Source organism: Chrysemys picta, chromosome 5 (genome assembly GCF_011386835.1).
Source record: "Chrysemys picta bellii isolate R12L10 chromosome 5, ASM1138683v2, whole genome shotgun sequence".
Taxonomy (NCBI): domain Eukaryota; kingdom Metazoa; phylum Chordata; order Testudines; family Emydidae; genus Chrysemys; species Chrysemys picta.
In genome coordinates, this window is record NC_088795.1 from 55,238,958 (window position 1) to 55,265,193 (window position 26,236).

At 44.9% G+C, this 26,236-nt stretch overlaps 1 protein-coding gene across 2 annotated transcripts in view; it reads left to right on the plus strand.

Moving 5' to 3' along the window:
- The first annotated feature begins 3,400 nt into the window (after nt 1–3,400).
- The window catches only part of SMARCA5 (SWI/SNF related, matrix associated, actin dependent regulator of chromatin, subfamily a, member 5), a 46,980-nt gene continuing 24,144 nt past the window's right edge, over nt 3,401–26,236 (plus strand). The window contains exons 1-9 of one of the 2 annotated variants that reach the window (XM_005284304.5): nt 3,401–3,781; nt 8,117–8,191; nt 10,329–10,495; nt 11,416–11,516; nt 13,136–13,236; nt 18,321–18,500; nt 23,609–23,764; nt 23,856–23,987; nt 25,711–25,779. In XM_005284304.5, coding sequence (XP_005284361.1) covers nt 3,644–3,781; nt 8,117–8,191; nt 10,329–10,495; nt 11,416–11,516; nt 13,136–13,236; nt 18,321–18,500; nt 23,609–23,764; nt 23,856–23,987; nt 25,711–25,779 — 1,119 coding nt within the window. In that variant the 5' untranslated portion in view covers nt 3,401–3,643. The remainder of the gene's footprint in view (nt 3,782–8,116; nt 8,192–10,328; nt 10,496–11,415; nt 11,517–13,135; nt 13,237–18,320; nt 18,501–23,608; nt 23,765–23,855; nt 23,988–25,710; nt 25,780–26,236) is intronic. The other variant, XM_065597762.1, reaches the window with a different exon arrangement.

Below are 26,236 nucleotides of genomic sequence, written 5' to 3' on the forward strand. Positions count from 1 at the left end.
TCACCTTTTTGTGTGTGAATACGTGAAAAGACCCCCACAAACCCCCATGCCCAGTGCTCTCCCACAGACCACTCCGAACCCCCCCCAGATCCTCTCACTGCCCAGTGCCCCCTAGCTGTAGACCCCCCACAGCCCTCCCACAACTGCACAGTGCCCTGCCCCTCCCCGCCCAGAGCCCCCCCACAGATTCCCTCACTGCCCAGTGCCCCCCACCGCCCCACTGCCACAACTGCACAGTGCCCCACCCAGACCCCTGCACACTTCCCAGTGCCCCAACACACACAGATCTCCCCACCCCCCACTGCACAGCACCCCCCCAGACCCACTAGAGACCTACTCTCCCACACCCTAACCCCCAGCCACAATACCCGGCCCTGATGGGAGGTGACTGTGTCTGCCAGGCTGAGCCGGCAGCGCAGCCAGAGCTTGTCCTGGGGCAGGATAACTCCGGCCCTTGGGGGTGCAATCAGCCAGGCTGGAGCAGGAGCAGGGCCTACCCGGGCCAGGCTCCCTCAGGACCCACATGCCTGGCAGGACCCAGCTGAGCCTCCCACACTGTCCCCCTCCCCCAGCCGTCCTCTGGGACTGGCTGAGACTGGCCCAGCCTCTGCACCAATCCCAGGTGGCTCTTTCCCTGGGGAGGCAGGTGGGGCCCCACAGGTCCCAGGCAGTGGAGACAGCTCAGAGCTGGAGCAGTGCTGGGGAGTGGGGCATATCCCTGGGACATGACTCCTGAGATCCCACCCACACCCATTGGCCCCGTGGCCAGCAGCCCTGCCGAGCCCACATGGTGGCCCCCAGCTGCTGGGTGATGAGCCCCCTACAGCAGCGGCATAGCCAGGTTCTCACATCAGGGATTTCTTGTATTATGTATAGTGAGTTTATTATATAAAAATCAGGTAGTAGGGTTTACAATGTTCTAACAAGAGATTATGCTATTATCATTATCCAGTCAACTTGCACACCACTATTTTGAATTAGTGATAATTCACAGAGAGAGAAAGAAGAAAGCTGAATTTAGAGAATAATTATTAAACAGATTCTTGGTTATTCACTCCAGTCCATAGCACACAGCACCATAAACCCAGTAGAATCTGGCCAAGAGAATATTCACCTCAAATTGTCATCTGCTACACTCCCCCCCCCTCGCCCATTCCCAGTAACCACTATTCAGCAGGTCCGCCCAGAGGGGGGGGGGCAAGTGGGGCAATTTGCCCCAGGCCCGGAGTTTGTCGGAGACTCCCCACACTTCCGTCTTCCCCCATCCCATTCCCCGGCGTCCTGGATGTGGCACGCTGAGGCTCCGGTAGAGGGGGTAAGCGGCATGGTAAGGGAGGGGCCGGACAACCCCCTGACTCCATCCCCCCACAGCCATGACCCCCAGCTCCAAGCCCAGCCCCTCTGAGCCGGACACCCCCCTGACCCCATCTCCCCACATCCCTGAGCCCAGCCCCTGTGAGCCGGGCGCCCCCCAACCCAGAGCCCAGCTCCCCCCGGAGCCCTGGGCAAGCAGCACCTCCCCCAGGCAGCGACAGCCCATTTGCACCAACCATCACCATCACCCAGCGAGAGCCCATTATGTAACTCCAAATGTCTACATCCCATTAAAGCATTTAATGTTTTCAAATGTTGGATTTAGTGTATTTTCAAATTATTACAAATTAATTTTTGAATGTATTTCACTGGTTATTTTTTACATTTCCAAATACATGTTACTAGAGTATTGCAACTTTTTTTAATGGAAGGGGCCCCAAAAATTGCTTTGTATATGATGCAAATTGGAAGAGTAAAGTCAAAAAAATCCCTTTTCACGGATTCACACACAAAAAAGTGAAACAGCATGCCTCAATCATGCAATAGATCAATTTGGCACATTAGCCAGGAGGAAGCAGACCGGGAGTGTTTTCCACCACAACCCTATCCCTCCCGTTTTGCAACCATCCCCCAGAGGAAGCAGAGTGTGAGTGTTTTCCACCACAACCCCATCCCTCCCGTTTTGCAACCATCCCCCAGAGGAAGCAGAGTGTGAGTGTTTTCCACCACAAACCCATCCCTCCCGTTTTGCAACCATCCCCCAGAGGAAGCAGACCGGGAGTGTTTTCCACCACAACCCCATCCCTCCCGTTTCGCAACCATCCCCCCAGAGGAAGCAGACCGGGAGTGTTTTCCACCACAACCCCATCCCTCCCGTTTTGCAACCATCCCTGGACCAGTGACAGGTGCATGAGCAGCCCAGTCATTGGAACTAAGCAAGGAGAAGCCAGTGGAAAAAATGAAAAGGGGCCACTGTGGTCTCACCTTGGGCTCAGGGGCATGCTCCGTTCCCCCAAACCTTACCTCCCTTTTCACGGATTCACACACAAAAAAGTGAAACAGCATGCCTCAATCATGCAATAGATCAATTTGGCACATTAGCCAGGAGGAAGCAGACCGGGAGTGTTTTCCACCACAACCCCATCCCTCCCGTTTCGCAACCACCCCCCCAGAGGAAGCAGACCGGGAGTGTTTTCCACCACAACCCCATCCCTCCCGTTTTGCAACCATCCCTGGACCAGTGACAGGTGCATGAGCAGCCCAGTCATTGGAACTAAGCAAGGAGAAGCCAGTGGAAAAAATGAAAAGGGGCCACTGTGGTCTCAACTTGGGCTCAGGGGCATGCTCTATACCTACAAACCCTACCTCCCCTTTCACAAATTCAATGAAAGCGGCCACTTTGATCAGGAAGCAGATCGGGATCGTTTTTGACCACATACCCCATCTCCTCCTGATTCGCAACCCCATGGACAGGCGGTAGCAAGTTAACAAACAGTTTACCAAACTGCTACGCTGCGTGGCAGAAACCGCTCCCAGTAGCAAAAGGGGAGGGCAGCACTTTGTGCTCTCGCTCCCGTTTAGCTACTTTGGGTGTACTGCTGATACACCGGCACGTAAACAGAGGCAGCTGTGATTTTAAAGGTAATTTTTAAAAAATTAACATAACAGCTGCGGGGGGGCCGACCCCAGAACTGCGTGGGACTGGCCCTAACGCGCTGCCTCACCAGGCCGTCCTAACGCAACCCACCACGAACACGTACCCGGTGTCGTGCCGCCGCCGCCCTCCCCCGGGCCCTGCAACATGACCTAACCCGCTGCCTACCCTGGGCTAAAACCCCCAGGTGTGACGCTCGCAGGGGGGGAGGAGCTCCATTAGGCTCTGCCTCGCCGCTCCTTTTACTCTCTGCGTGGGGGAGGGGGAGAAGAAGTAGTGACGCAGTAAGCCTGCGGTTGTCCCGACCCAACTCCTCGCGCGGCCCCGCCCCCTTTTTCGTAGGAGACTCGTAGTAGTAGCAGCACCTCGTGGGTCTGTGGGGCTTGCCCAACAGGGGACGTGTGGCCGCGCAGGCTCGTTCACTCCCTGCTAGAGGTCTCGCGAGATCTGGAAGCCGGCTGGGTTGGTTCCTGGTTGGTGGGGAGCGCGCTGAGAAAGCCGGGGCGGCAGCAGTGACGGGGGCCTCAGCGCGGAGTCTGTGAGCGACGCCCCCCATCCCCTCCAGCCGGTCCCGTCAGCAGCTGCGTAAAGGGTCGCTCCTCCTCCGCGTCCAACCGGCGCGGCGGGAGCGGGGTCCCGGCCCGCTATTGTCTGCGGGGCGGGCACACCGGGATCATGTCCGCCGGGCAGCAGGAGCCGCCGCCGCCGGATGAGACCCTGCCCCCCGCCAGCACCGCGCCCCCCGCGACCACTAACAACGGCAGCGAGGCCGCGGGGGCACCACCTCCTGCCGGGGGCGAAGCTGACATGGAGGTGAGGCGACCCCCCCACCCCCACGCACCCCAGAGGAACAAGAGCGTGAGCTAGGAGAGACCGCCCTGGGCTGCGGTGCCCCGCTCCCAGCACTCCCCGACTCCCGCTCCGGGGTTCTCTTGCCCCTGTCCCAGCGGTCCCCTCCGGACACTCGGGGCTCCTCTGCCCCCAACCCCCACTTGGGGAGAAGGGGCCCGGGGCGGGGATGAGCCGGGCAGAGCCCCCCGGTCTGTTCGCAGCGCCGCGCGGTAGCCGGCGTCCGACCCCCTTTCTACCCGCCGCCCGTCGTGCCGTGCCACGAGGGCTGGGTGCGTGAGCCGCGTGGGACAGAAACAATAGAGCGGGCGGGCGGATGAGGAGCCCTCAGCAGCATGTGTGTGTGTGAGGAGGCGCAGAGCGGCAGTGGCGTTGCCTCCCTAGCTGGCCGCCTACCTAGCACAGCGTGTGCGCGGCGCCTTCCTCTCCCCGGTTAATGAATGAATGGGGGGGGGACGGCCGGTCGGGAAACGGGCGTCCGTCTCGGCATAAAGAGCAGCTGTTACAAATGCTTCCCACTCCTTGAGCAGAAAGTAGCGTCTCCTCTCTCTCAACTTCCCTTCACTGTTGTTGCTCTTTTTCTGTTCACTGCCCTGCCTGTCAGTTCGGTGGGCGCTGTGTACATCCATCCATTCAAACAAGAGGTCCCCCTCCCCCCGTTGATGTACTACAAACTTCTAGAAAGACGAGAACACCACATTTCAGATTGTTTTTTTTTTAAATCGTCAGTTAGTCAAAGTGCAGCCTGTCGATGTTTCTTGATTTTTGAAGGGAAGCTCAAATCCTCACACGCTGATGTTGAATTCATTCGTCTTCTCTTCCAAAGTGAGCATCCCACTTTAACAAAGTCTTTAACAAACAGAGACTTGTGTTTAGCTGAGTTTTCTGGCAACATTTTATAAATCAGTGGCAATTTCTGTGATCTGAAATGTCTTATTTTGGTAACAGGTGCCTAATCCAGAAATTTCCAGGATTTAGGAAAACCTGGGATTTGAACCAATACTTAGAGATAATTGTTTCATAACAGCATTTGTTTCTTTGTCCATTCATGGACACTAGTTTGTCTTTTTTAATTGCTGAATGTTTCACATTTTGAATCATGCTTTATAGTCAACCTACTTAATCCGAGTAGTTTGCAAATTCTATATTTTTAAGTAGCTCCTTTAGATGAGCAAATAACTAAAGCATTGGGGTAATAAATACTATTTAAACCTACAAAAGTAAGGCAACACAGAGTTAGGGCTGTTTAAAAAAATGTAAAAGTTAAGTGGGAAGCTATTAAACAAGGATTTTTGATGTATGTGGTTTTTGTCTTTTGTAAAGTTATAGTTCTATTAAGAAGAAACCAGACTACTTTGGATGTTTATTTAAATATTTCTTGACATATTTATATCTGGTGTTTCTTTTTTTAACTGGATTGGAAAGTTTCCTGATGAAGATTTATAAGTGCTCTGCCTCCTTCCTCTGGAATATTGATTTACGTTGATTCAGAATTAAAGGCCTTTAGCTGTTGTTACCAGACTTGCTCTTTTTTCCCCTGAGATTGCTTAACTAGCCAAAAAGGCAATCAGATCCCAGCCATAAACTCACTTCCTTCATCCTATATGAAGCTACTAGGGTCTTATCTACACTAGCTTTTTTTTTAATCTCCCACCATTGCACCACTACTGATGTAACTCTTCTGTTAGTAACAGTGATAAGAAAGCTGGTGTTCTAAGGGTTAGAGGAGATATGGGGATAAAAATGTTGGTGGACAGGGAATCTTGTTGCTATCCGTGGCAGGAGACTTGAAGGAAAAATGCTAATGTAGACACATCCTAGGAAGCCATGAAGAGCAATGACACTTTCTTCTTTGGATAGAAAGTATAGCTTGGAAAACATGCCATACTTAGAGGAAATTTTCATCTGAGAATTTTTGATCATGCAGTTCCTTCTTATACAGAGGAGGCTCAGCAGCATATAATGGAAATAAATGTTACACTTTCAAAAGAGGAAAAAAGAACTATTCAAGAATTATTTGAATTCAAATTTGGTTGAAGGTGTTTAATGGTGTCATGACTATTTTGTGTACTCTTAGTTTCAAAATCTTATTGGCATGTTAGGAGGAAAATGCTTGCCTAAATTCCGTCTACAGTTGCTGCCCATTGTCTTTTTAAAGTTCTACAGTGTTATCATTTGTGTGTGTATAGATTAATGTGAATAACTTGTCAGAAGTGTCTATCTCCTGTGCAGGGTTCACAACAGTTCTGCTTGTCTCTTAGCGTAAAGCAAGAGAGGGTTCCCAGGTAGACCCTGGCTAGATGGGCAGCACAGTCTGGTATAGAAAAGGTTGAGAACCAGTCTTAGTGCAGTGGATTTTCCACCTTTTTTTCTGTTGGATCCTTCGCATTTTGACTGGCAAATTAAAATTTTGCTTTTACACTTTCATATCCCCTTTTGATATGTTTTGCCTTGGCACAATACTTGATACAGTAACTCCTCGTTTAACGTTGTAGTTATGTTCCTGAAAAATGTGACTTAAGTGAAACGATGTTAAGCGAATCCAATTTCCCCCATAAGAATTAATGTAAAGGGGGAGGGGGATTTAGGATTTAGAGAAATTTTTTTCACTAGACAAAAGACTATATCTAAATCTATAGATATCTATCTCACACAAGTGTTAAACAAACAATTTAATACTGTACACAGCAATGATGATTGTTAAGCTTGGTTGAGGTGGTGAAGTCAGAGGGTGGGATATTTCCCAGTGAATGCCTTACTGCTAAACAATGAACTAGCACTCGGCTGAGCCCTCAAGGGTTAACACGTTGTTAATGTAGCCTCACACTCTACAAGGCAGCACAAATAGAGGGAGGGGAGACAGCATGGCAGACAGAGAGACACACTGTGAGAGAGTGTGCATTGCCCCTTTAAGTATGCTGACCCCACTCTAAGTACATTGCCTTTTTAAGTAGATCAAGTTGAGACAGCAGCTGCTGCGAGCAAGCTCCCTCTGTCCTGAGCCCTGTTGTGTCCCCCTCCCCGCTCTATGGAGATGGAGTAAGCGGGGGGCAGGAGCAGGGGGGAGGGGAACACCCTGACATTAGCACCCCTCTTTTTCTCTCCCTCCCTCCTCCCCCTCCGCACAGCAAGCAGGACGCTCCTGGGAGCAGCTCCAAGGCAGAGGGCAGGAGCAGCATATGGCAGAGGAGGGAGGGACAGCTGAACTGCTGGCAATTGATAATTGATAGCCTGTTGGGTGGCTGCTGCACAGGGAACTTAGGGGGGCGGGGAGCTGACATGGGGGCTGCTGGTCCACCATGGTTCCAAACCCCCACCAGCTAGCTCCAACGGGCTGCTCTTTGTGCAAGCAGTGGACAAAGCAGGTGGCTGCCAAACAACGTTATATGGGAGCATTGTGCAACTTTAAACGAGCATGTTCTCTAATTGATCAGCAACATAACAACGTTAACTGGGATGACTTTAAGTGAGGAGTTACTGTATATAAAAAGGAGAAGTCTTTCTGTCCCATTCTTTGCTTTGTGCATGTTCCTGCCTGTTTTGTTTTGATATCACTTGTCCATTCCCCACTGGCCAGTATGGACGGAAGCGAGGTAAATAACTTTTTGTGTAGGCCATCTATTCTAAACAGATGGTGGATGGTAATTGTCTGTAGATATCTCATTCTCTTCCCCAACCTCCTTCAGAACATATGTTGTAAAATGCCTCTTCAGGACAGTTGCAGGGGGGAGGATCATGCCAGTAGTATTTCCACCTCCAGTACACATTGCCTCTGTTCCTGGCACCAGAAGCAGAGTGAAACTAATAAATTGTTAATAAAGATGCACTCATGTGGTGGGGTTATGGTGTTGAAGCAGAATACTTTATTGCCAGAGGGGAGAATGGGATTTTATTTATTCCCTATCTGAAAGGGTAGTCAAAGAAAATACCTTTGCCCCCCTTCCACCCCCCTTTCCAAAAAGGGAAATGTGTGTGGGGTAGAATCAAGTTATTTAATGGAGACTTGTTTTTCTATCCTAAATCTAATCATCAGTGGTAATTAGTTGGCTTGGTAGGCAAAAGAAAATCAAATAGCACCGCCTCCTTAACTTGCCACCCTGCCCCTAGGTCAAAACTAAAATTAAAACAACAGCAATTCTTGATAAGTAAAATTGATCTTGATTTGAATGTATCAAGGAATTGAGATAGAGGTGTCATACTCTGGCTAAATGGTAACATGAACAAAATAAGATGATTGCGCAAGGCTGGATATCTTTATAAAGGAGAATTCAATTTGTTTTTAATTTTTTTTCCTTCTAGGAAGTTTTTGATGATTCATCACCAGGAAAACAAAAAGAAATCCAGGAACCAGATCCTACATATGAAGAGAAAATGGTGTGTAATTTTGAGCACATGTGCAATATGGTACAAATAGCCACCATTGATGTAACTGCTTTTTATAGAAAAGTTAATTTCTTGCTCTTATTTGAGACATTTTAACTTGGTTCCTTGTATTTTGACTAGGCTTTTCTGCAGAAATCTTAATTTTGAGATTTGTAGGCTGTCCTCTTCATATTTTGTCCTCTACTCCTCCCTTATTTCCTCACTCCCCTTGAAATGGTACAAGCTTCTGCAATTTTTAGTGGTCTAAATTAAGTGAGATGTCGTAGGAGTTTACAAGGAGTGGTGTAATGTGAAGATCTGCGTTGTGACACTGTTCAGAACTTGATTCTTTTCACTTCTGTTGGGAATGGAATGGTGGTGATGTATTGAGCTTCCGGAGGGAGGGAACACTTCACATATGTTATGCATCCTCTGGCTAGTTTAGAGCTGTGTCTATAGACTCTTGAGGCAGTCGTGCCAGGTCCTGCAAAGGGCTCAGGCCACCTTAAGAGAAGCTGAGAAATAATCATTCACCCTCTGAAACAGGAACTTACATCTGGTCTGAGGGAGCCCATCAGTATCTTAAATCAAAACCCCATAGGATTACTCCATGACTTTTTTAACATATAGGTCAGATAAAGTCTAATGATCATGACCTTTATTTTCCTGCTCTAGAAAAAAGATCACAATTTCATATTTTTGACTTCAAACGCTATAGCCCTATACCAGTTGTCCCCAAACTGTGGGTCGCCACCACCCTAGAGTGGCGTGGGGGAACTCTGGAGGGGCAGAGCTGGGCCAGCCTGCACGGGGGGCAGGGAGGGAGTGCCACCCAGCCCCGCTCCCAGCTCTGCTGTGGCCTTGGCATCTGGCTGTGGCTTCACTCTTCCCCCCCAGCTGCAGCTTTGCTCCCTGCTCCAGCCCCGCCCTCTGACGGGGAGGGGGCAGGCAGGGGGCAACAGGGGTAAGGAGGGTGTGGCCATAAAAAGTTTGGGGACCACTGCCCTATACAGTAAAAGAGAGGTAGTCATAATGTGAGGGAAGAAGGATAAAAAGCTACGCAGCAGAAGGCTCTGTTGGTGCTGAAAGTTCTCTGAAGTTGTATTCATTACCAGGCAAAATGGATTTGAGATGGAAAGGCTTCAAAGTAGGTAGATTCTTCTGAGGTAGCGTGATTTAGTGGACTAGAGTATTAGACTGAAAGGCAGCAAATTCTGAGTTCAAATCCTGCCTCTCTGTTTCATAGTGTGACCTTGCGTTGGTGATTTAATCCAAGGCTTGCAAAATGTAGTAGACCTCAGAACCTGATATAGAAGATCTGAGGTCTATAGGCAACACTGCTGGGAAGACTTGCCCCCTCTTTCTCCTCCCCTTTAAAAGGGGATGTCACTAGCTGCTTTAAAAGGGGATGTTGCTAGCATTCATAACAAGTTAATGGATGATCTTCTGTCAAGCTCTGGCTAGTATGTAGGGAATGAGGCCATCCACTACCCTATCTACTCTCCTGTCAAAGCTTCCTTTTTTACATCCTTCCTATTAATAACTCAAGTACCTGTGTCTGCTTATAGCTTTACTAAGCTGCAGAAGAGTGAAACTGAAGTGGATGTTCTCAGTTCACTGCTACCCACATGATACTGAATTACTAACATTGAAAATTAAGGGTCTTTGTCTGTTTAATACAGCTGTTTCCTGCCAAAGTTATGGACAGCAGTTGCATTAAAACAGTTACCTTTGTGAGTCTGCACACTGACAACTCTACATTGGTTCACTTACAAAAAGGTCGTCTTCAGCCTATTGGTGCTTCACCGTAATAAACTGGACTTCTCATATACAGGGGTTTCTTCAGTCTTGCACACAGCAATTTGTATTCTGGAGATTCCTGGTCTCAAAGTTAGATTTCAGTCTTATTCAGGTGTCCTCTGTGACCTTGGCCTAGACTTATTCTGGGATATTTGATGGGCTCTTGTTTGATGGGATCAAATCCATTTCACAGCCATTAATTTTTGTAGCTACCTATTTTAAAGAATATACATTCGAATTTGAATAATTCTAAGCCATTCATTGTAACTCTAGATTCTACATTTTTATAATACGAGCATATTGTAATGTCTCACTTGCTCAAGTGACTTGTTTTTCATTATATCAACAGCAAACAGACAGAGCAAACAGATTTGAGTATCTGTTAAAGCAGACTGAGCTGTTTGCGCATTTCATTCAGCCTGCTGCTCAAAAGACTCCAACTTCACCTTTGAAAATGAAACCAGGACGTCCACGAATAAAAAAGGACGAGAAACAGAATCTGCTGTCAGTTGGCGAGTAAGTAATACCTCTTATTCTAGTTATGCTTGCAGTATGTTTTTGTATCTTTTTGCAGGTACAAACTTTACCTTCCTTTAAAAGATGAGTGATGCTGTAGGGTATTTTGCTTTATTTTCTCAAAATTGCTGATGTTTTGGCCTTGTTTTTTTAGACACATATTCAGCATTTATAAAATGAAGTCATTTTGCAACAAAAAAACCCACTGTTTATAAATTGAAGTTTGGTCAGAATCCAAATAATTTTTGGGGTGGTGAAGAAAGAAGGCGTGTGTGGGTGGGAGAGAATAAATGTAATGGCTCTTGGGAAATCCAAGTGTACTGAATTTTATAGGTGAACCAAAATCTAAAAAGAAATATATTTTGTTTTTACCTTTGTTGCTGTTTATAAAGATGTAGATTTTTTTCTAACTCCTGAAAGAGAGCTCTAGAGCAGCTGCCTCTGGGAAGCTTTGCAGAAGCTTAGGAACTGCCTGTTAAAAGTACAACCTCCCTGTTAGAGGCTAATGTTAGCACCCTTCCCATAGTCTTTGCATTTCTGCTCTCCTCCAAGCATTTTGCTGCCATCCCTCATATTGGAGCTTTGGTAGTAACAGAAGGAGAGAGACTATTTCTTTTATACACAAATAAATGCAGCTGGAAGTTGAGCTGTCAGCACAGTATTAAATACTCAGATCAACATAAATCAGCAAACATAGTGACACAAAACAGTAGATGAGCTTAAAATTGGAAAGAGTAATTATCCACAGCATAGTCTTACAAAGTATATTGCAAATATTTATACGAAATCAGCCTGCAAGTTTCTTCAGACCACTCTTGTTACCTCTATCAAGAATGGTATCACGATTTTATTATGGAGCAGTCTGGTGTCTTCTCAATCTAGTTTGAAATTTGTTTTATATTTTACTTTTGATCTTTTAGCTATCGACATCGTAGAACAGAACAGGAAGAAGATGAGGAGCTGTTGACAGAAAGCTCCAAGGCAACTAACATATGCACTCGATTTGAAGATTCTCCATCATGTAAGGTTTGCTCTTTCGTTCTTTGTTCTTGGTAAAATCTCAGTGGACTCTACAATTCTTCTATTTCTAATATTCTTGCATTCCTGAGGAGGATGTCTTTCCTGCAAGATCCTCATAATCTAGAACAGTGGTTTTCAAACTTTTTTTCTGGAGACCCAATTGAAGAAAATTGTTGATGCCTGCAACCCAGTGGAGCTGGGGATGAGGGGAGGGATGTCGGGGGGCGCTCAGTGCTGGGGCAGGGGGTTGGGTGCAGGATTGGGGCATGGGCTTACATTGGGTGTCTTCCAGTCAGCGGTGCAGCGGGGGTGCAAAGGCAGCCTTCCTGCCTGTCCTGGCACTGCGGACCACACTGCGCCCCAGAAGCGGCCAGCAGTAGATCAGATCCTAGGCAGAGGCACGCAAGCGGCTCCATGCGGCTCTCGCCTGCAGGCACCGCCCGCCCTCTCAGGTCCCAACCAGTGGGAGTGCGGAGCCAGTGCTTGGGGTGGCGGCAACGCACGGAGCCCCGTGGTCCCTCTGCCTGGGAACTGGACCTGCTGCTGGCCGCTTCTGGGGTGCAGTGCAGTGTCAGAACAGGTAGGAACTAGCTTGCCTTTGCCAGGCAACACCGCCAATGGGACTTTTAACAGCCCGGTCGATGGTGCTGACCAGAGCCGCCGCGACCCAATGCCTTATGTTCGGTGATCCAGTACTGGGTCTCGACCCACAGTTTGAAAACCACGGATTTATGGAAAACTTTAAATGTGCAAATTCTTAGATTTTGATTATTCCTGAATCGGTTGAGGATCTGGCAGTTTAAACTTTAACTTGCTATATGGCTGGAAATGTAATTTTTTTAAGATGAGTTTTGATTCTGCAGTAAAAAATAATTTATGCGGAAGACCTGATACCTGCACTACAGTATCGAATTTTTGCACTGTGTAGTTCCAATAACTTCTGCTATGAACAGCAGATGCAGGACTTGCTTCTCTGCAGCTGGGGGTAGAAAAATAGGACTCTTCTCTCTCCTTCCTGCATCCTCAGCAGAATATTTCCAGTAGCAACATTGCTTCTGCAAGTAGCTTTCCTTGGTAGCATTGTGAAATTTACTGTAATGTAGTTTGACTCCTATTCAAAAGATTCAGGGCAGCAGCTGGAGGGATTTTACTCTGAAAGACATGTACTGATACAGTACTTGCCACTGGTGGGGTTTTATTTTTCAGATTATGCATACTACATGTATAGCACCAGTCTAATCTGTCTTCCAGTACAACTTAATCTAATTGATTAATCTTACATTTTGAGAAGAGATAATATACTTTAACCTGATATTGCTTGGTGGTTATATCTTGGGTTTGAGATTTGAATTAAGATTATTACATTAGAATTTTGGCACATCTAGTGATGTTGAGGGAAACATGCTCCTTATGCTATCACTCTTCAGGCTCAGAGACCTGTATTAAGAAATGCCACAGCCTCTGCTGGTAATGTCCTAATTGCTCTCTGGAAAGTATTACTGTCACATTCTCCAACCTTTAGATAAGAAATAGTGTCAGTTAGCAATAAGGGAATGCTGTGATGGCTTCAAATATATTTTACAAATCTTTTAATCTGTTTTTGCATGTCCTCACTTTTAGATGTAAAATGGGGTAAACTGCGTGATTATCAGGTCAGAGGGTTGAACTGGCTCATCTCTTTGTATGAGAATGGCATCAATGGTATCCTGGCAGATGAAATGGTAAGTGCTGCTAATTTTTGTTGTTGGGGCTGTGTAGGCAGAAGGAACATGACACGAAGTGTAATCAGATTTAGGTCTAGTTAATTTTTTTAAAGACGCTGTTTATATGATAAAATGCAAGAGATTACGTGTTATGATACACTTCGAATGATTTTTTTTTGTAAAATGTGGTTAATTCATAACACAACATTTTTGTTAAAACTACATGCATGACATTACTCCAACAGTTGTCAACTATAGAATAGCTTCCTTTGAGAAATGGAATCACTTCTGTGTGCTTATCTGCCTCAAGGAAATGCAAACTCAGAAAAAGTTTGTTTTATGGAACAGACTGCCCTTTATATTATTTTAAAGCTGCAACTATTTTGAGTGGTATTCAGAAAGTTCTCACGGTAAGAAGCCTTTAAGGTGTAAAAAGAATGGCAGCTGCAGGGAACCAGTTGGAAGCCATTTTCCTCAGGTCCTGATCACTTTAGAACCCTAATACAGTGAGAGAGAAAACCCCACTCCCCCTCCAGTCGTCATTGCTGTAGAGTGTGCTGCGTGGCACACTTAGTGTTGTGAGTAGGGTTAGCTGACTTGATTGCAAAAATGCCTGTTTCCTCTAGATTAGCACTTCTGCTAGTGGGAACTGACAATAGGACATTTCATAGGGTGCTACCCGTTGTGCTGCACTGTCTAGCTTGATAAGGTCAAGGTTTGTTCTATACCAGATGGTAGAATTACAGTTCTAACTGGAGCATTTATTAAAGATAAGGCAAGTTTACCATAACCTAGAACAAGAGTCGGCAACCTTTCAGAAGTGGTGTGCCAAGTCTTCATTTATTCACTCTAATTTAAGGTTCCGCGTACCAGTAATACATTTTATCGTTTTTAGAAGAGCTGTCTCTATAAGTCTATATATAATATAACTAAACTACTGTTGTATGTAAAGTAAACAAGGTTTTCAAAATGTTTAAGAAGCTTCATTTAAAATTAAATTAAAATGCTGATCTTAAGCCGCCGGCCTGCTCAGCCTGCTGCACGCCTGGGGTTCCGTTCACCTAGGCCGGCAGTGGGCTGAGCGGGGCCTGCGGCCGGAACCCCCACGGGCAAGGGGCCGGCAGCCAGAACCCCAGACTGGCAGCGGGCTAAGCAGGGCCAGGGGCCGGCACCCCAGACCATCAGCGGGCCGAGCGGCTCAGCCCGCTGCTGGTTTGGGGTTCCGTCCGCTGACTCCTGCCAGCCCGGGTCCCAGCTGCCAGCCCCTTGCCAGCTGGGTCCCAGCCGCTGGCCACACTCAGCCCGCTGCCAACCTGGTGCTCAGGGTGGGGGGGGTGCAAGAGTCAGGGCATAGGGTGTGGGGGGGCTGGGTATGTGGGGAGTGCAGGAGTCAGGGCAGGGGCTGTGGGGGGGATACAGGGAGCTGGGGTGCAAGGGGGGTTCAGGGGTCAGGGCAGAGGGCTGGGGGCATGTGAGGGGGTGCAGGAGTCAGGGCATTGGGTGTGAGGGGGATGCAGGAGGCAGGGGTGCAGGGGTCAGGGCAGAGGGCTGGGGGGGTGGGCTGGGATATGGGGGAGTGCTCCCAGCTCCCTGCCCTGAGCGGCTCACGGCAGGGGGCTGGAGGGATACGCCCCGCTCTTACCCCCCCTTCTCTGCCTCCTTAATGGTCTGAGCAGCGAGGGCGCTGGGGCTGCTCTTCTCCCCTTCCTCGCAAGGGCCATCGGCGGCAGGGAGGGAGAGGAGGCGGGGCTCCACACAGCTCGCTGGGGGAAGAGGCGGGGGAGGGGGAAGCTTGGCTGCTGGCAGAGCCTGCTGTACAGCAGCTGTCGGCAGGAGCAAGCTTGCTTCTGCCCCCGCCAGAGAGAGTGGGGGGCGGAGAAGAGTGGGCTGGGTTGGGCAGGATTTTTAATGACATGCTGCTGCCTGCCAGGGTCTGGCTCACCCCGCTGCCAGGGTTTGGCAGCAGGCTGAGCGGGACCCTGGCAGGCAGTAGCGTGCCATTAAAAATTGGCTCGTGTGCCATCTTTGGCACGCATGCCATAGGTTGCCGACCCTTGACCTAGAATGTGTGAAAAACTTTTAAACTTACAAATATTTGGATTGTGGGTGATGGTGAGTATCAGTTAAAACTTAATTTTTATTTATCTTTGCAGCTGTTCTGCTTTTAACCTTTTCCTTCTAAACTACTTCTGCACTAGCTGGAAATGTTGATTTCTTTTGAAACATAAGTTGAGTTCTGGAAACAAAAATAATCATTTTTAAAATAAAATATTTTTTCCTGATATCCAGTCAAAATCATTTTCTGCAGCAATTAACTTTACCATCTTCTCTGCATTTTCAGACCTCAGTATTTCCTGTTAAACTTTAATTATTTTTTTTATTGACAATGCAAAAATCTTATTTTATCTTCTGTTTATCATTAAACAGCACTTACTGCTTATAAACTGGATTTGAGTTTTAGTCTGTGATGCATCTTTGTTTGCTAGATATCAATATCTTAATTTTCTAGAATATCATTCTAGGTGTTTATTTTTGTTAATCTCTAAATTACTCTTTTTGATAAATGCTAACTGAAATGTACTCAGTAGTTGCTTCCTCTCCTGCACATTTATTTTTCTTGATGCTGTTCATTTTGTAGGTTTTTTTTGCCATTGCATTAAATGTACTTTTTGTTTACAAAACAAAACACAAAAATCTCCTCTTCTAAATGTCGTCTTATTTGATTCCTGCATCTTGACTTTGAAAGTATGTGTATTTTTAATTATTTCTAGGATTGGGCATTTGACTAGTCCAAAATAGTCAATTGACAAGTCAGATATTGGTGAAAAATGGTCAGATATTTGAAAGCACCAATTTATTACGTCAGAAACAGTGACAATAAAGAGTAAGACTTTCTGGTCTCCAGTAGTTTAGCCGTAGATACTTATGCCTAATTACAAAAAAACAAGTTACTTAAGTGAATTATTTTAACTCAGAAACGTGAAACACAATGAAATGAAGTTCTAAAAAATGAAAGAATGGCACCATGATGCAGTCTAAAAGATAGGCTGCTGCCTACCTCAGGGCATGAAATATTTGATCATGATCAAACCTAATTATTTCAAAAGCTTTTTAAAAATAAATGGGGGACGGGTGGATCAGAAGGGGAAGAAAACGTGGAAGAACAGAACATTTTTCTTAAAATTAGCATTTCAGTTGCAAATACGTTTACTTTATAGCTTTCTCTACAACACTTGCTACAGTATTTTAATGTACATCATTAATGGGACACAAGAGGACTATGAGCAGCTGGTGTGGAAATCTACAACTACTTTATCCAAAAATTTGCTAGATTGTTCTCTGTAGGAAATTCAGCTAGTTAAATTTACTACTTAGAGGTGTTGTCAGCCCGTCTAGGCTCAAGCTGCAACTATTAAAATAGAATTATTTGTATCTAATTATATAAACTTGTTTAAATTTAGTATTTCTGTTAAGGATAGAATACATTCAACAGGAATTTGCAGTACTTAAGTCAAAATGTGCAGAGTTCTTCATGGGCCCTGAATCCATATTTAGAGGCATCTAAATAAATGGCCTGGGTCTTGGTGGAGCCGAGTACCTCCAACTCAATTTGAAGTCCAGGGGATCTACAGGTGCTCATTACCTTTGAAAATCAGGCCACTTTATATAGGTTCCTGAATGCTGTGGACTTAAGTTCCTGACTTTATGAACCCAAATTTGAAGACATCATTAATGTATTTGAGAATATAGACCCACATTAGTTTTCTAGCCAAAACAACTTGAATCTTTACAAGTTTTATCTTTTCTTGTTTTAAGATCTTAATGGATTACTGATGCGCTTTTTTTTTTTTTTTGGTCTGTTCAAATAAAGTAGACACTTGTTTGCAGCAACACCTTGTAAGAGCAACTGCTGCTTATGAGTAACATTTCCCCTGGGAACACTTTTCCTACCCTGAATTGTCCACTTGGTAACAGCAACATTTGTGACACTGTGATGTCACATCCAGGGCAGAGATTGGGGGGGGGGTGGCATTTAGGGGAGTTGTCCCTTCCAAACTGCATTTTTCAACTCCCCTCCTGACCTTGGCCCTTCAGCGCAGCTGCATCCATTTGCCCTGCCTGACAGAGCCTGCATGGAGAGCATGTGTGTGGTGGGGAGTTTTGTGGAGGGTCTGGAAGAGATGGATTTTGGGGGGCGGGGCAGGGCTCAGGGGAGCGGCAGAGGCACAGCTGGAAGGTTTCCTCCTCCCTTAGCATCTGGCTTTGGTGGGGCGGGGGAGAGAATATGTTGCTATTTTGCAGTGGGGAGTATCGGGGACCACCTGCATGTGCATTGAGCTGTCCCCTCTCCATCTTTGCTGATGGTGAGGTATGGGTGTGCTGTTTTGCCGTGGGATGTTGCTAACCTGTCCCCTTCCCCCCCCTCCATTGCAGGCTGTGAACAGTGCCCTCTTCAAGGTGGAGCATAAAGTTGCCTGTAGGAGCATCCTCAGATTCTCCCCAGCAGCTGGGCTTGGTCAGCCATTTTGCCGACTGGGGGTTCCCCTGCCCCATTTCTCCCAAACTTGGGGTTCCCCCATATCACATCCCCACAATGTGGCTGCCCCACCCCTTCCAAAACACCCTTAACTCTTCATATGTGTTTGGTCAGACGACACTCCCTATAACAGCAACAGCCGCTTAGGAGCAACATTGCAAAAGGGCGCAGATACGTTTCTACTAACAAGCATCTGCTATACTGTTCCTAGTGTTTTCTACAAGCCAGTAACTATCAGGTTTCAAATGCTGTTCGCTACCATAAATTACAGAGACCCTCCATTCATTTTATGCTGCAGGCAATTTTTCTGTACTTCTTTAGCAAGTCACGTTAGACTTACTAGTTCGTAAAACTTTTTTTAAAAAGTAACTTATTTTTAAAGCAAACAGTGAAATAAATTAAGTAGTTGTCTGTCAGGTCAGTGTATCTTGGGGATCTCTGTTGGGATTTTTGCTAGTTTTGTTTTCACCTGCCTTTTTAAAGTTTACCACTGAGTTGCTATAAACGTTTTTTTGAGAGAACCTTTCCCCATTAATAATAGAAATAAATTTTAACCTCTTAACAGGGTCTTGGAAAGACACTGCAAACGATTTCTCTTCTTGGGTACATGAAACACTACAGAAATATTCCTGGCCCTCACATGGTATTGGTTCCCAAATCCACTTTACACAACTGGATGAATGAGTTCAAGAGATGGGTACCAACACTTCGAGCAGTTTGTTTGATAGGTGACAAAGACCAAAGAGTAAGTATGAGACACTCTATTGCATATTCATATTTTTCTTCTCCCCTGCCCCAAAGTATTCATATATGGTGGACCCAACATATAAACTTGCCACCTTGTTATGTTTTCTAATCAACAAGTAACTGCTGTAGATTGTTCAGGAGGCAGACTAATGGTTCCAGAAGTAGATGCCACAGAATTTTCAGCTTAGGCTCAGATGTGCTCTGTATTAGATACTAGATGACACCCCTTCTTTTTTTGTTCCCAGACAAACAAAAATTGACACATGAACATATAAAAGTATACGAATCTATTCAGTAACGTGGTCAATATAAGACCTAAAATGGATGCTATTATTTGAAATGTAATCAACTTTAAAAAAGAAAAATAATTTCAAGCACTCCCTGCTTCTGAGGCTTACCTGTTGATTTTTGTCACTTTACAGTCACATTTTCCTGCTTTTAAATTAATTTTCTCCTTTTTTGTGTTATGGAGATCCACAATATAAACCAGTGGAAACTGATCTCTTTATTTTTGGGGGTGGGATGAAACTAACTATACAAAGTGCAAAATGTATGAAATAAACTAACTAGAAAAGAGAAATAGCTCATTCTGTAGTCCCTCTGTTATAGGAATCTTTGGTCTTACTTGTAACAGTGGCTATAAATTTTCTGAGTATGGACTCTCTCTCCATACAACTCTTTTCCTAAAATAAAATCTAATTGTGTCCCCTTGTAAAGTGAGATTCTGATCTAATAGTGACCTCTCTCTCCCTACTCAACAGGTCAGTTCCCTGTGGGTTTTCTCTAGATTAGGGAAAAATTGTTTTCCAGTCCCAATGTAATGTTGTTGTCGTCGTCTTTTTCCTAATCTAGATAATCATTGTGTTCAAGCTGTCATCTTATTCAAGTGACAAAACCAGGTTTTTGCTTTGTTCTGCTCTGTGCAGAGCAAATCCACTTGAGAACATGAGTTGGAGAGTGCAGAGAGAGAATATTACCATGCATCAACAGAACTGCTTACTAAATTCTAGTCAATTATACTTGTGCAAAGCCATTGAAGAGAATGTGGTTGCAAAAGTGTCACTGAAAGAGTAATTTTGGCTTGCAGCATTTTTAGTAGATGTGGTGATATGTAAAGGAGATACCTAGCTTGATTCTCAAACTTCATTGGACTGTCAGTTTCCCCCTATCTGAACCCCATGTGGGGAGGCTAATGTGCCCAAGGTCCCAGGATTCAAGAAGAGCTTTTGCCAACCCCAAGCCTTTCTGGTTATTGACATCCACCCCAAGTGCCTGTATTGCCTTGGGGTAGCTCAAAGTGCACTGTTTGATCTTTCCCAAGCCAAACCTGTCAAGCTCCTGAGAGGTTTCTGAGATTCCTGATAGATCATGCTGTGAGGCCCTCAATCTGCTGTTGGCCTGTCAAACCCCACTGTACATTGGGCAGAGCCACTGAGAAGTTCCCTTTGGAGCACGGTGATCGCTGGCTCCATGGCCGATAGGGGTAGAACCAAGGACTCCAAATGAGGGGATGAAGAGGATCGGAAACACTCTCACAAGAAGCAAGAAAAAAATCTCCCTCCAGATCCTCATCCAAGAAGAGAACCTCTTTTCTGGTACCTTCTAAGCTGAGACTCTGCAACCTGATATAGGAATGTCAGGAGTTCAGAGCATGGTACTGGTCTCTTGGCACCAAAGAGCAAGAGTGCCCAGAAACCGGTGTTAATGCAGGAGTGGAATTGTCCCTGGTACCAGTAGGGAAATGGAAGCAGACGCCATCTGCACTTGTGGTACCATCACACCATGGTGAGTTGTTGGTACCAAAGACAGTGACAAGTTCAACACTGCTGTGCTGCAAAAAGAAAGGATCCACTTCGCCCCCTTGCGTTTGGAGAGCAAATGTAGAAAAGTCCATTTTAGTTCCCCCAAGAACTGTAGACTTTATCGGGGCAACCCTGGACTGTATTAGTGCCAAGCTTACCTACCTCAGGACAGATTCCAGTCGATAAAGAATCTCATCACTCCACTTCTGCTGCACCCACAGATGTCTGTTCATGCCTGCCTCCTCCTTGTGTACTTGTGACACCCTTCACAAGACTTTGCCTTTGATGTCTGCAGGGTTGTATGCAGATAGTCGACATACTGAGTAAATAGTTTGGACAAATTCCCTCTTCTAGTGCAAGCTTCCCTCTTCTGGTGGGAGAACAAGGAGGCAGTGTATGCATGTGGTCCCCTTTTGTCCCTCCTCCACCTACAGAGAGATTGATCACAAATACTTCCTTACAAAGGATGGGAAGCCCATTGGGATGAATATGTAGCACAAAGTATATGGACCTCCTCTCACCAAATTTCAATTACACAGAAATCTTCTGGAGCTATGGGTAGTCCATGAGGCTTGTAAACGATTCATACCATTTATTCTAACCCTGCATGTCCAAGTCATGTCTGAAATGACAAGTGTTCTGCATCAGTAAATAAGGAGTAAGGTCCCCCCTTCTTTGTATAGAAGTCGTCACTCTTTGGAGCTGATGTATTTGTTCTTCTCAGCGCACCTTTCAGGGATACACAACAAGTTAGCAGATATCCTCAACAGGCACTTCTCCAGGGACCATGAATGGGAGCTACATGATTCAGTAGTTCATAATGTATTTCAGCAATGGGGGCCCCTATCTTGGAACCTCTCTGTGTGTCAGGAGAACAAGAAATGCCCAATCTACTGTTCTGGGGACTCAAGGTTGGGGCTCCCGAGGAGACTCTTTTCTAGTACCATCGTTGGGACAACTAACATACGCCTTCCCACTTCTTCCACTCTTACCCTGGGCCCTCAGAAAGATCAAGCAAGAGAGAGCCTTGGTGATGCTTATTGCTCCCAGATGGCCCAGACAATTCTGGTTTCCTGACATTCCAAATGTCAGCATATCCATGCATCCGTATCCAGCTGTTCCTGGACCTATTGACCCAGCACAAAGGCATCCCAATCCAGTTTTCCTTCACCGAACAGCCTGGTATTTGGATGGGCAACAAACCTAGAAGGACATGCTCAGAAAAGCATATCCTTAATAATAGGAAGGTGTCAACAGGAATGTGCTACATCTCAAAGTAGAATCTATTTATTTTCTCTCTAGTCAAAACTGTCAGGTAACACCAGAAGATTCCGACATTCCTGTCATCTGAAAATACCTCCTGTCCTTAAAGACTTCACGTCTTTCTCTTAGCTATCTCTGGGTGCACATAGCTGGTATCGGCACCTGTTCCCTTTGCTTGACAATCACTCTATCCTTACCCATCCTGTGACAGGCACATTGTTAGAACCTTTCCTCTGATACTGAAACCTACCCCAATTTGAGACCTCGGTCTAGTCCTATCAGCATTAATAAAGATTCCGTTTGAATCCTTAGACATAGCCACCACAAATCAATAGGTGAGCTAAGGAACCTATCACTTCAGCCAGAAGAGTAGGTGAGCTGGGATCCCTTGTGGCTAATCTGATTTACACAGCTTTCCATAGGGACAGTGTGTCTCTGAGTTTACACCCGAAATTCATCCTTCATTTACCTGTCTTCTTCCCAAAGCTGTATGCCACCAGTGAGGATAGGAAGTTTTGCGCTCTGGATAGTCAGTTGAGCGTTGACACTCTACCTGCAAAGGACTAAATCCTTTAGGAAATCAGATTATTTGTATCTTTTGCAGACTGTGAAGCTATCTCATCCCAAAGTCTGTCTGATTTGAATTTCAGGTTGCATGTTGCTCTGTTATGAGTTAACAGCAATTCCTCTCCTGAGGAGTGAGAGGGCCCACTCATTTAAAGCTCAGGCTGCATCAGTAGCCTCAGTTTGAGAAGTGCCTCTCCTGGAAATCTGTAAAGCGGCAACATGGGGCTGTATTCACAAAATGTTATGCACTCAGTGCAGCTTCTACAGCTAACGCATCATTTGGCAGAGCAGTCCTCCATTCAGTGGTACAGCATGGGTCCTTGCACCCTGCTGCTCAATGAATACTACTTGTTGACTCACCCACAGTGGACTACAGATCAGGACTATCACTCGAAGATGAAAGGTTACGTACCTTAGAGTAACTGGAGTTGTTTAAGATATGTGGTCCCTATCTGTATTCCGCTACCCGCCCTTCTTCCCCTGTTCTTTGGCACCGAATCCTAGGGTTATTTTGTGATCAAAAGGTACTAAAGAGGCAGTTGGTTTGTGCTTCCTCCACCATGGCCTTGGTTCAGAGCACGAGGAGGAGAGGGGCTCAGGCATGGATTAATGTATGCTGGTAGCAAGAATCTTCTGGTCTCAAGAGCATATGCACTGGCAGTGGATTAGAGGATAGGGACCACACATCTCTAAGTCCAGTTACTGTCACATAAATAACCTTTCTTTTTGAATTATCCATTGTTGGGCTGTATTGTAGTCCCTAGATGACCGCACTCAGTAGCTCAGTTGTTTTGTTTGTTTTGTTTTTTAATTAGCCCAGCAGTGTCAGCTTGGATTTGCTTTACATACTCCAGACCCGTTATACTCTAATCTAGTGGTCCCCAAACTGTTTACTTCACACCTCCCCTTACTTCTGTCCACGCCCACCCCCCAGATCCAGGAGCGTAACCAAAGCTCCGGGAGGTGGGGATGCAGACAGGAGTAAGGGGGCCAAGACTGGGACCACAGCTAGGGGCAGGAGTGGGTGCAGAGCCTCAACCAGGGGTCAAGGCTAGTAGCCACAGTGGGGTGCAGAGAGATTCCTCTGTGCCCCCCAGTTTGGGGACCATTGCTCTAATCCAATTGAAATACTATAAAATTACTGGTGTTAGTGCTCCTTTACAATTTTTAATCTTATGATTTATCCATTAAAAAACTTTTATGCCTACTCTTCTGTTAAAGATTGATATCTGAAGCTTGCTTTTCTTCCCCACTTAAAAATGAGATATTGGCACTTGATCAGTCTAGCAAATCCCTAAAACTAGAAAGCACATCTGTCGCATTGAGACTACAATGAATTTTTATTTTTAACCCCTAATTTTGCAGTGTGAGGGGGAAACTTTGTTTTGAATACTAAACAAAATATATTCGATTTGTTTAGTTATGAGATATGGTAGTTAATCTTCAAGATTTTTTTTTTTTCCTTTCTAACTAGGCTGCCTTTGTCCGAGATGTATTGTTGCCAGGAGAATGGGATGTCTGTGTAACATCATATGAAATGCTTATTAAAGAGAAATCTGTGTTCAAAAAATTTAACTGGAGGTATCTAGTTATAGATGAAGCCCACAGGATCAAAAATGAAAAATCAAAGGTAACTTAGAATTTACTCAAAGTAGACATTTGCATAGATTACAGCATCTTTACAATAATACAATTGTGATAATTGTCTTGATCTCTTTCAGTTGTCAGAAATTGTGAGGGAATTCAAGACAACAAATCGGCTGCTGTTAACTGGAACTCCACTTCAGAACAATTTGCATGAACTCTGGGCACTTCTCAACTTTCTTTTGCCAGATGTCTTTAACTCAGCTGATGTAATGTTTCTTATTTTTCTTTAACTGAGTTCATTTAATTTTTAATAATTTACTGACTTGGGAGAAATACAAATAACTTTAATAGACCTGGTTAATTATGTTGTGATTGACAGTCCATTCATTTCTGGTTGTTGAAAGGTATAGTACAGACGCTCCCCGACTTACGCAATTGTTCTGTTCTGGAAAGCCTTGCGTAACCCGAATTTTACGTAAGTTGGAAATGTATATTGTGCAAGCATAAAAAAACAAACAATTACAACATTTTCTGCTCTAAATCTTCTTTCACTTATGAACTGTCCTGCACTCTTGCTATCGCTTGGTTGCTTTCCAGGCATGATTTGAATGAAATAATAGGGTGAAATAACAGAAATACAGTATCACCGAAATAACACGAGACTGAGAGGCTGTGAGAGCGCAAAGCCTTCCCTTGTAGGAGATGCTACTGCTGTATTCCTCCGCACACCGCACTACAGTACAGTACTTTGCATTTCCGTACACTAGGCATTATTTTCCGCAACTCGAAAAATTTATTTATGCCTTATGGAACTTTTTGCGTAAGGTCGAATTTGCGTAAGTCAAGTCTTGCGTAACCCCGGGAGCGTCTGTATGTAGATGAATTCATCCGGTATATTGTCCGCTGTACGTTGTTTTAAACCTTATTGTCCATTTAACACACACAATGGGTGTTTCAGTCACTGTGATTTGATATTAAATTTCATGCTGGTGATTTTTAAAGGAGGATTATGTACTGTGGTATCTTAAATGACTAACTTTATTATCAGATCAGATTTTAAGAATCATTTTGTTATTTAATCTTCACATCTTGAAATTTAGTTAGCAAGATTTTGATTCCATATGAGTTGGGAAGGCCAATGCAGTTGTGTAGTGCACTCACTACCAGGCTTGAGTGCCTTGTGCCCACATCTGATGGTGCTGCAAAGGCAGTGCATTTAAGTTCAGATTCAGTAAGGTTGTTTTGCTTAAGGTTTTGTGCTTATGCTTAAGTACCTTGCTGAATTGGGGCTTTAACCCCACTGGGAGAAGAAGCTTTGCAATGTATTCAGCTAGTGGGCATAGCTCCCCATCTTTGTCATCCATCACATGCTCAGTGGCATCCAGCCCAGAGCTGGTAATGATATTCTTACTATAGAAGATCTGCTTGTGGTGGCTCCCTTCAGCAGAAAAGAGCGGGTACATTAAATGCTCTGATGAGTGTACCGAGATCTTCCATAGTGACCATGAGAAAAAATGACCTTCCTATTGGAGCAAACTAGAAACAGCACTTTGATTCCAAAAGCAACTTACCTGACTGTTTGCTTTCTGTATTTTTCTCTTATTAGATTTTGAACAAACTGTCTGCCTCCTATATCAGCTTCTGTTGTGAAGTCATTCTGTTTTTTTGGACAGGACGTGGAAATGAGTATAGTGTCACAAAATCAGTATTGTAACTTAAGGGTGCTGTATACAGTTTTTGTATTGCTATAACCATATCTGGCTAGATACTGACATAGTTAAAGCAGTACAACCTCTTAAGGGGATTCAGTCGTACCTAGTATAAATGTGCTTATATTAGTATAGCTGATTACATATCAATATACTTACGTTGTGAAATTTAAATTGAATTTGTAACTGTCATGTGGTGAGCTACTTTCTTTATTATTGCAGTAGATTAACTTTCTTGGTGTAATAAAGTGATTTCTATATTTAAAATATTTTAATATAGGACTTCGATTCATGGTTTGATACAAATAACTGTCTTGGAGATCAAAAGCTGGTGGAACGTCTCCACATGGTAAGTTTTTGTTTGTTTGTATGTGTCACATTCATATAATGTTGAATGAGTATTAACCAGTCCTGTTGTTCCAAAGATTTTTCTGTCTTTGCTCACAGAACATTAAGAAAAATACCATTATACTATACTTTTTGGAATATTTTGAAAAATAATTGCATCCTGACTTCAGTGATGCAAAGGATGTATATAATTCTTAAATAGGCCTGGTTGAATAGCTTTAAGCCCAGATCTCAACCTCCCCTTCCCCATGTTAAAAGAATATTTATTAAGGTTGCAAAGTCAAGCATTCATATTAGGAAATGCTTGAATTAAGGTTGTCTGTACAACCTTAATTTAGTTCCCCTGTGCATATGCATTGAGATACGGTCTTTAGTTAGAAGATCACATACTGCTTTTTTCCCACGGGACCCCTGTCTCATTCTGTGCACAGGATGGATGGTGCTAATTTGAGCAGCTA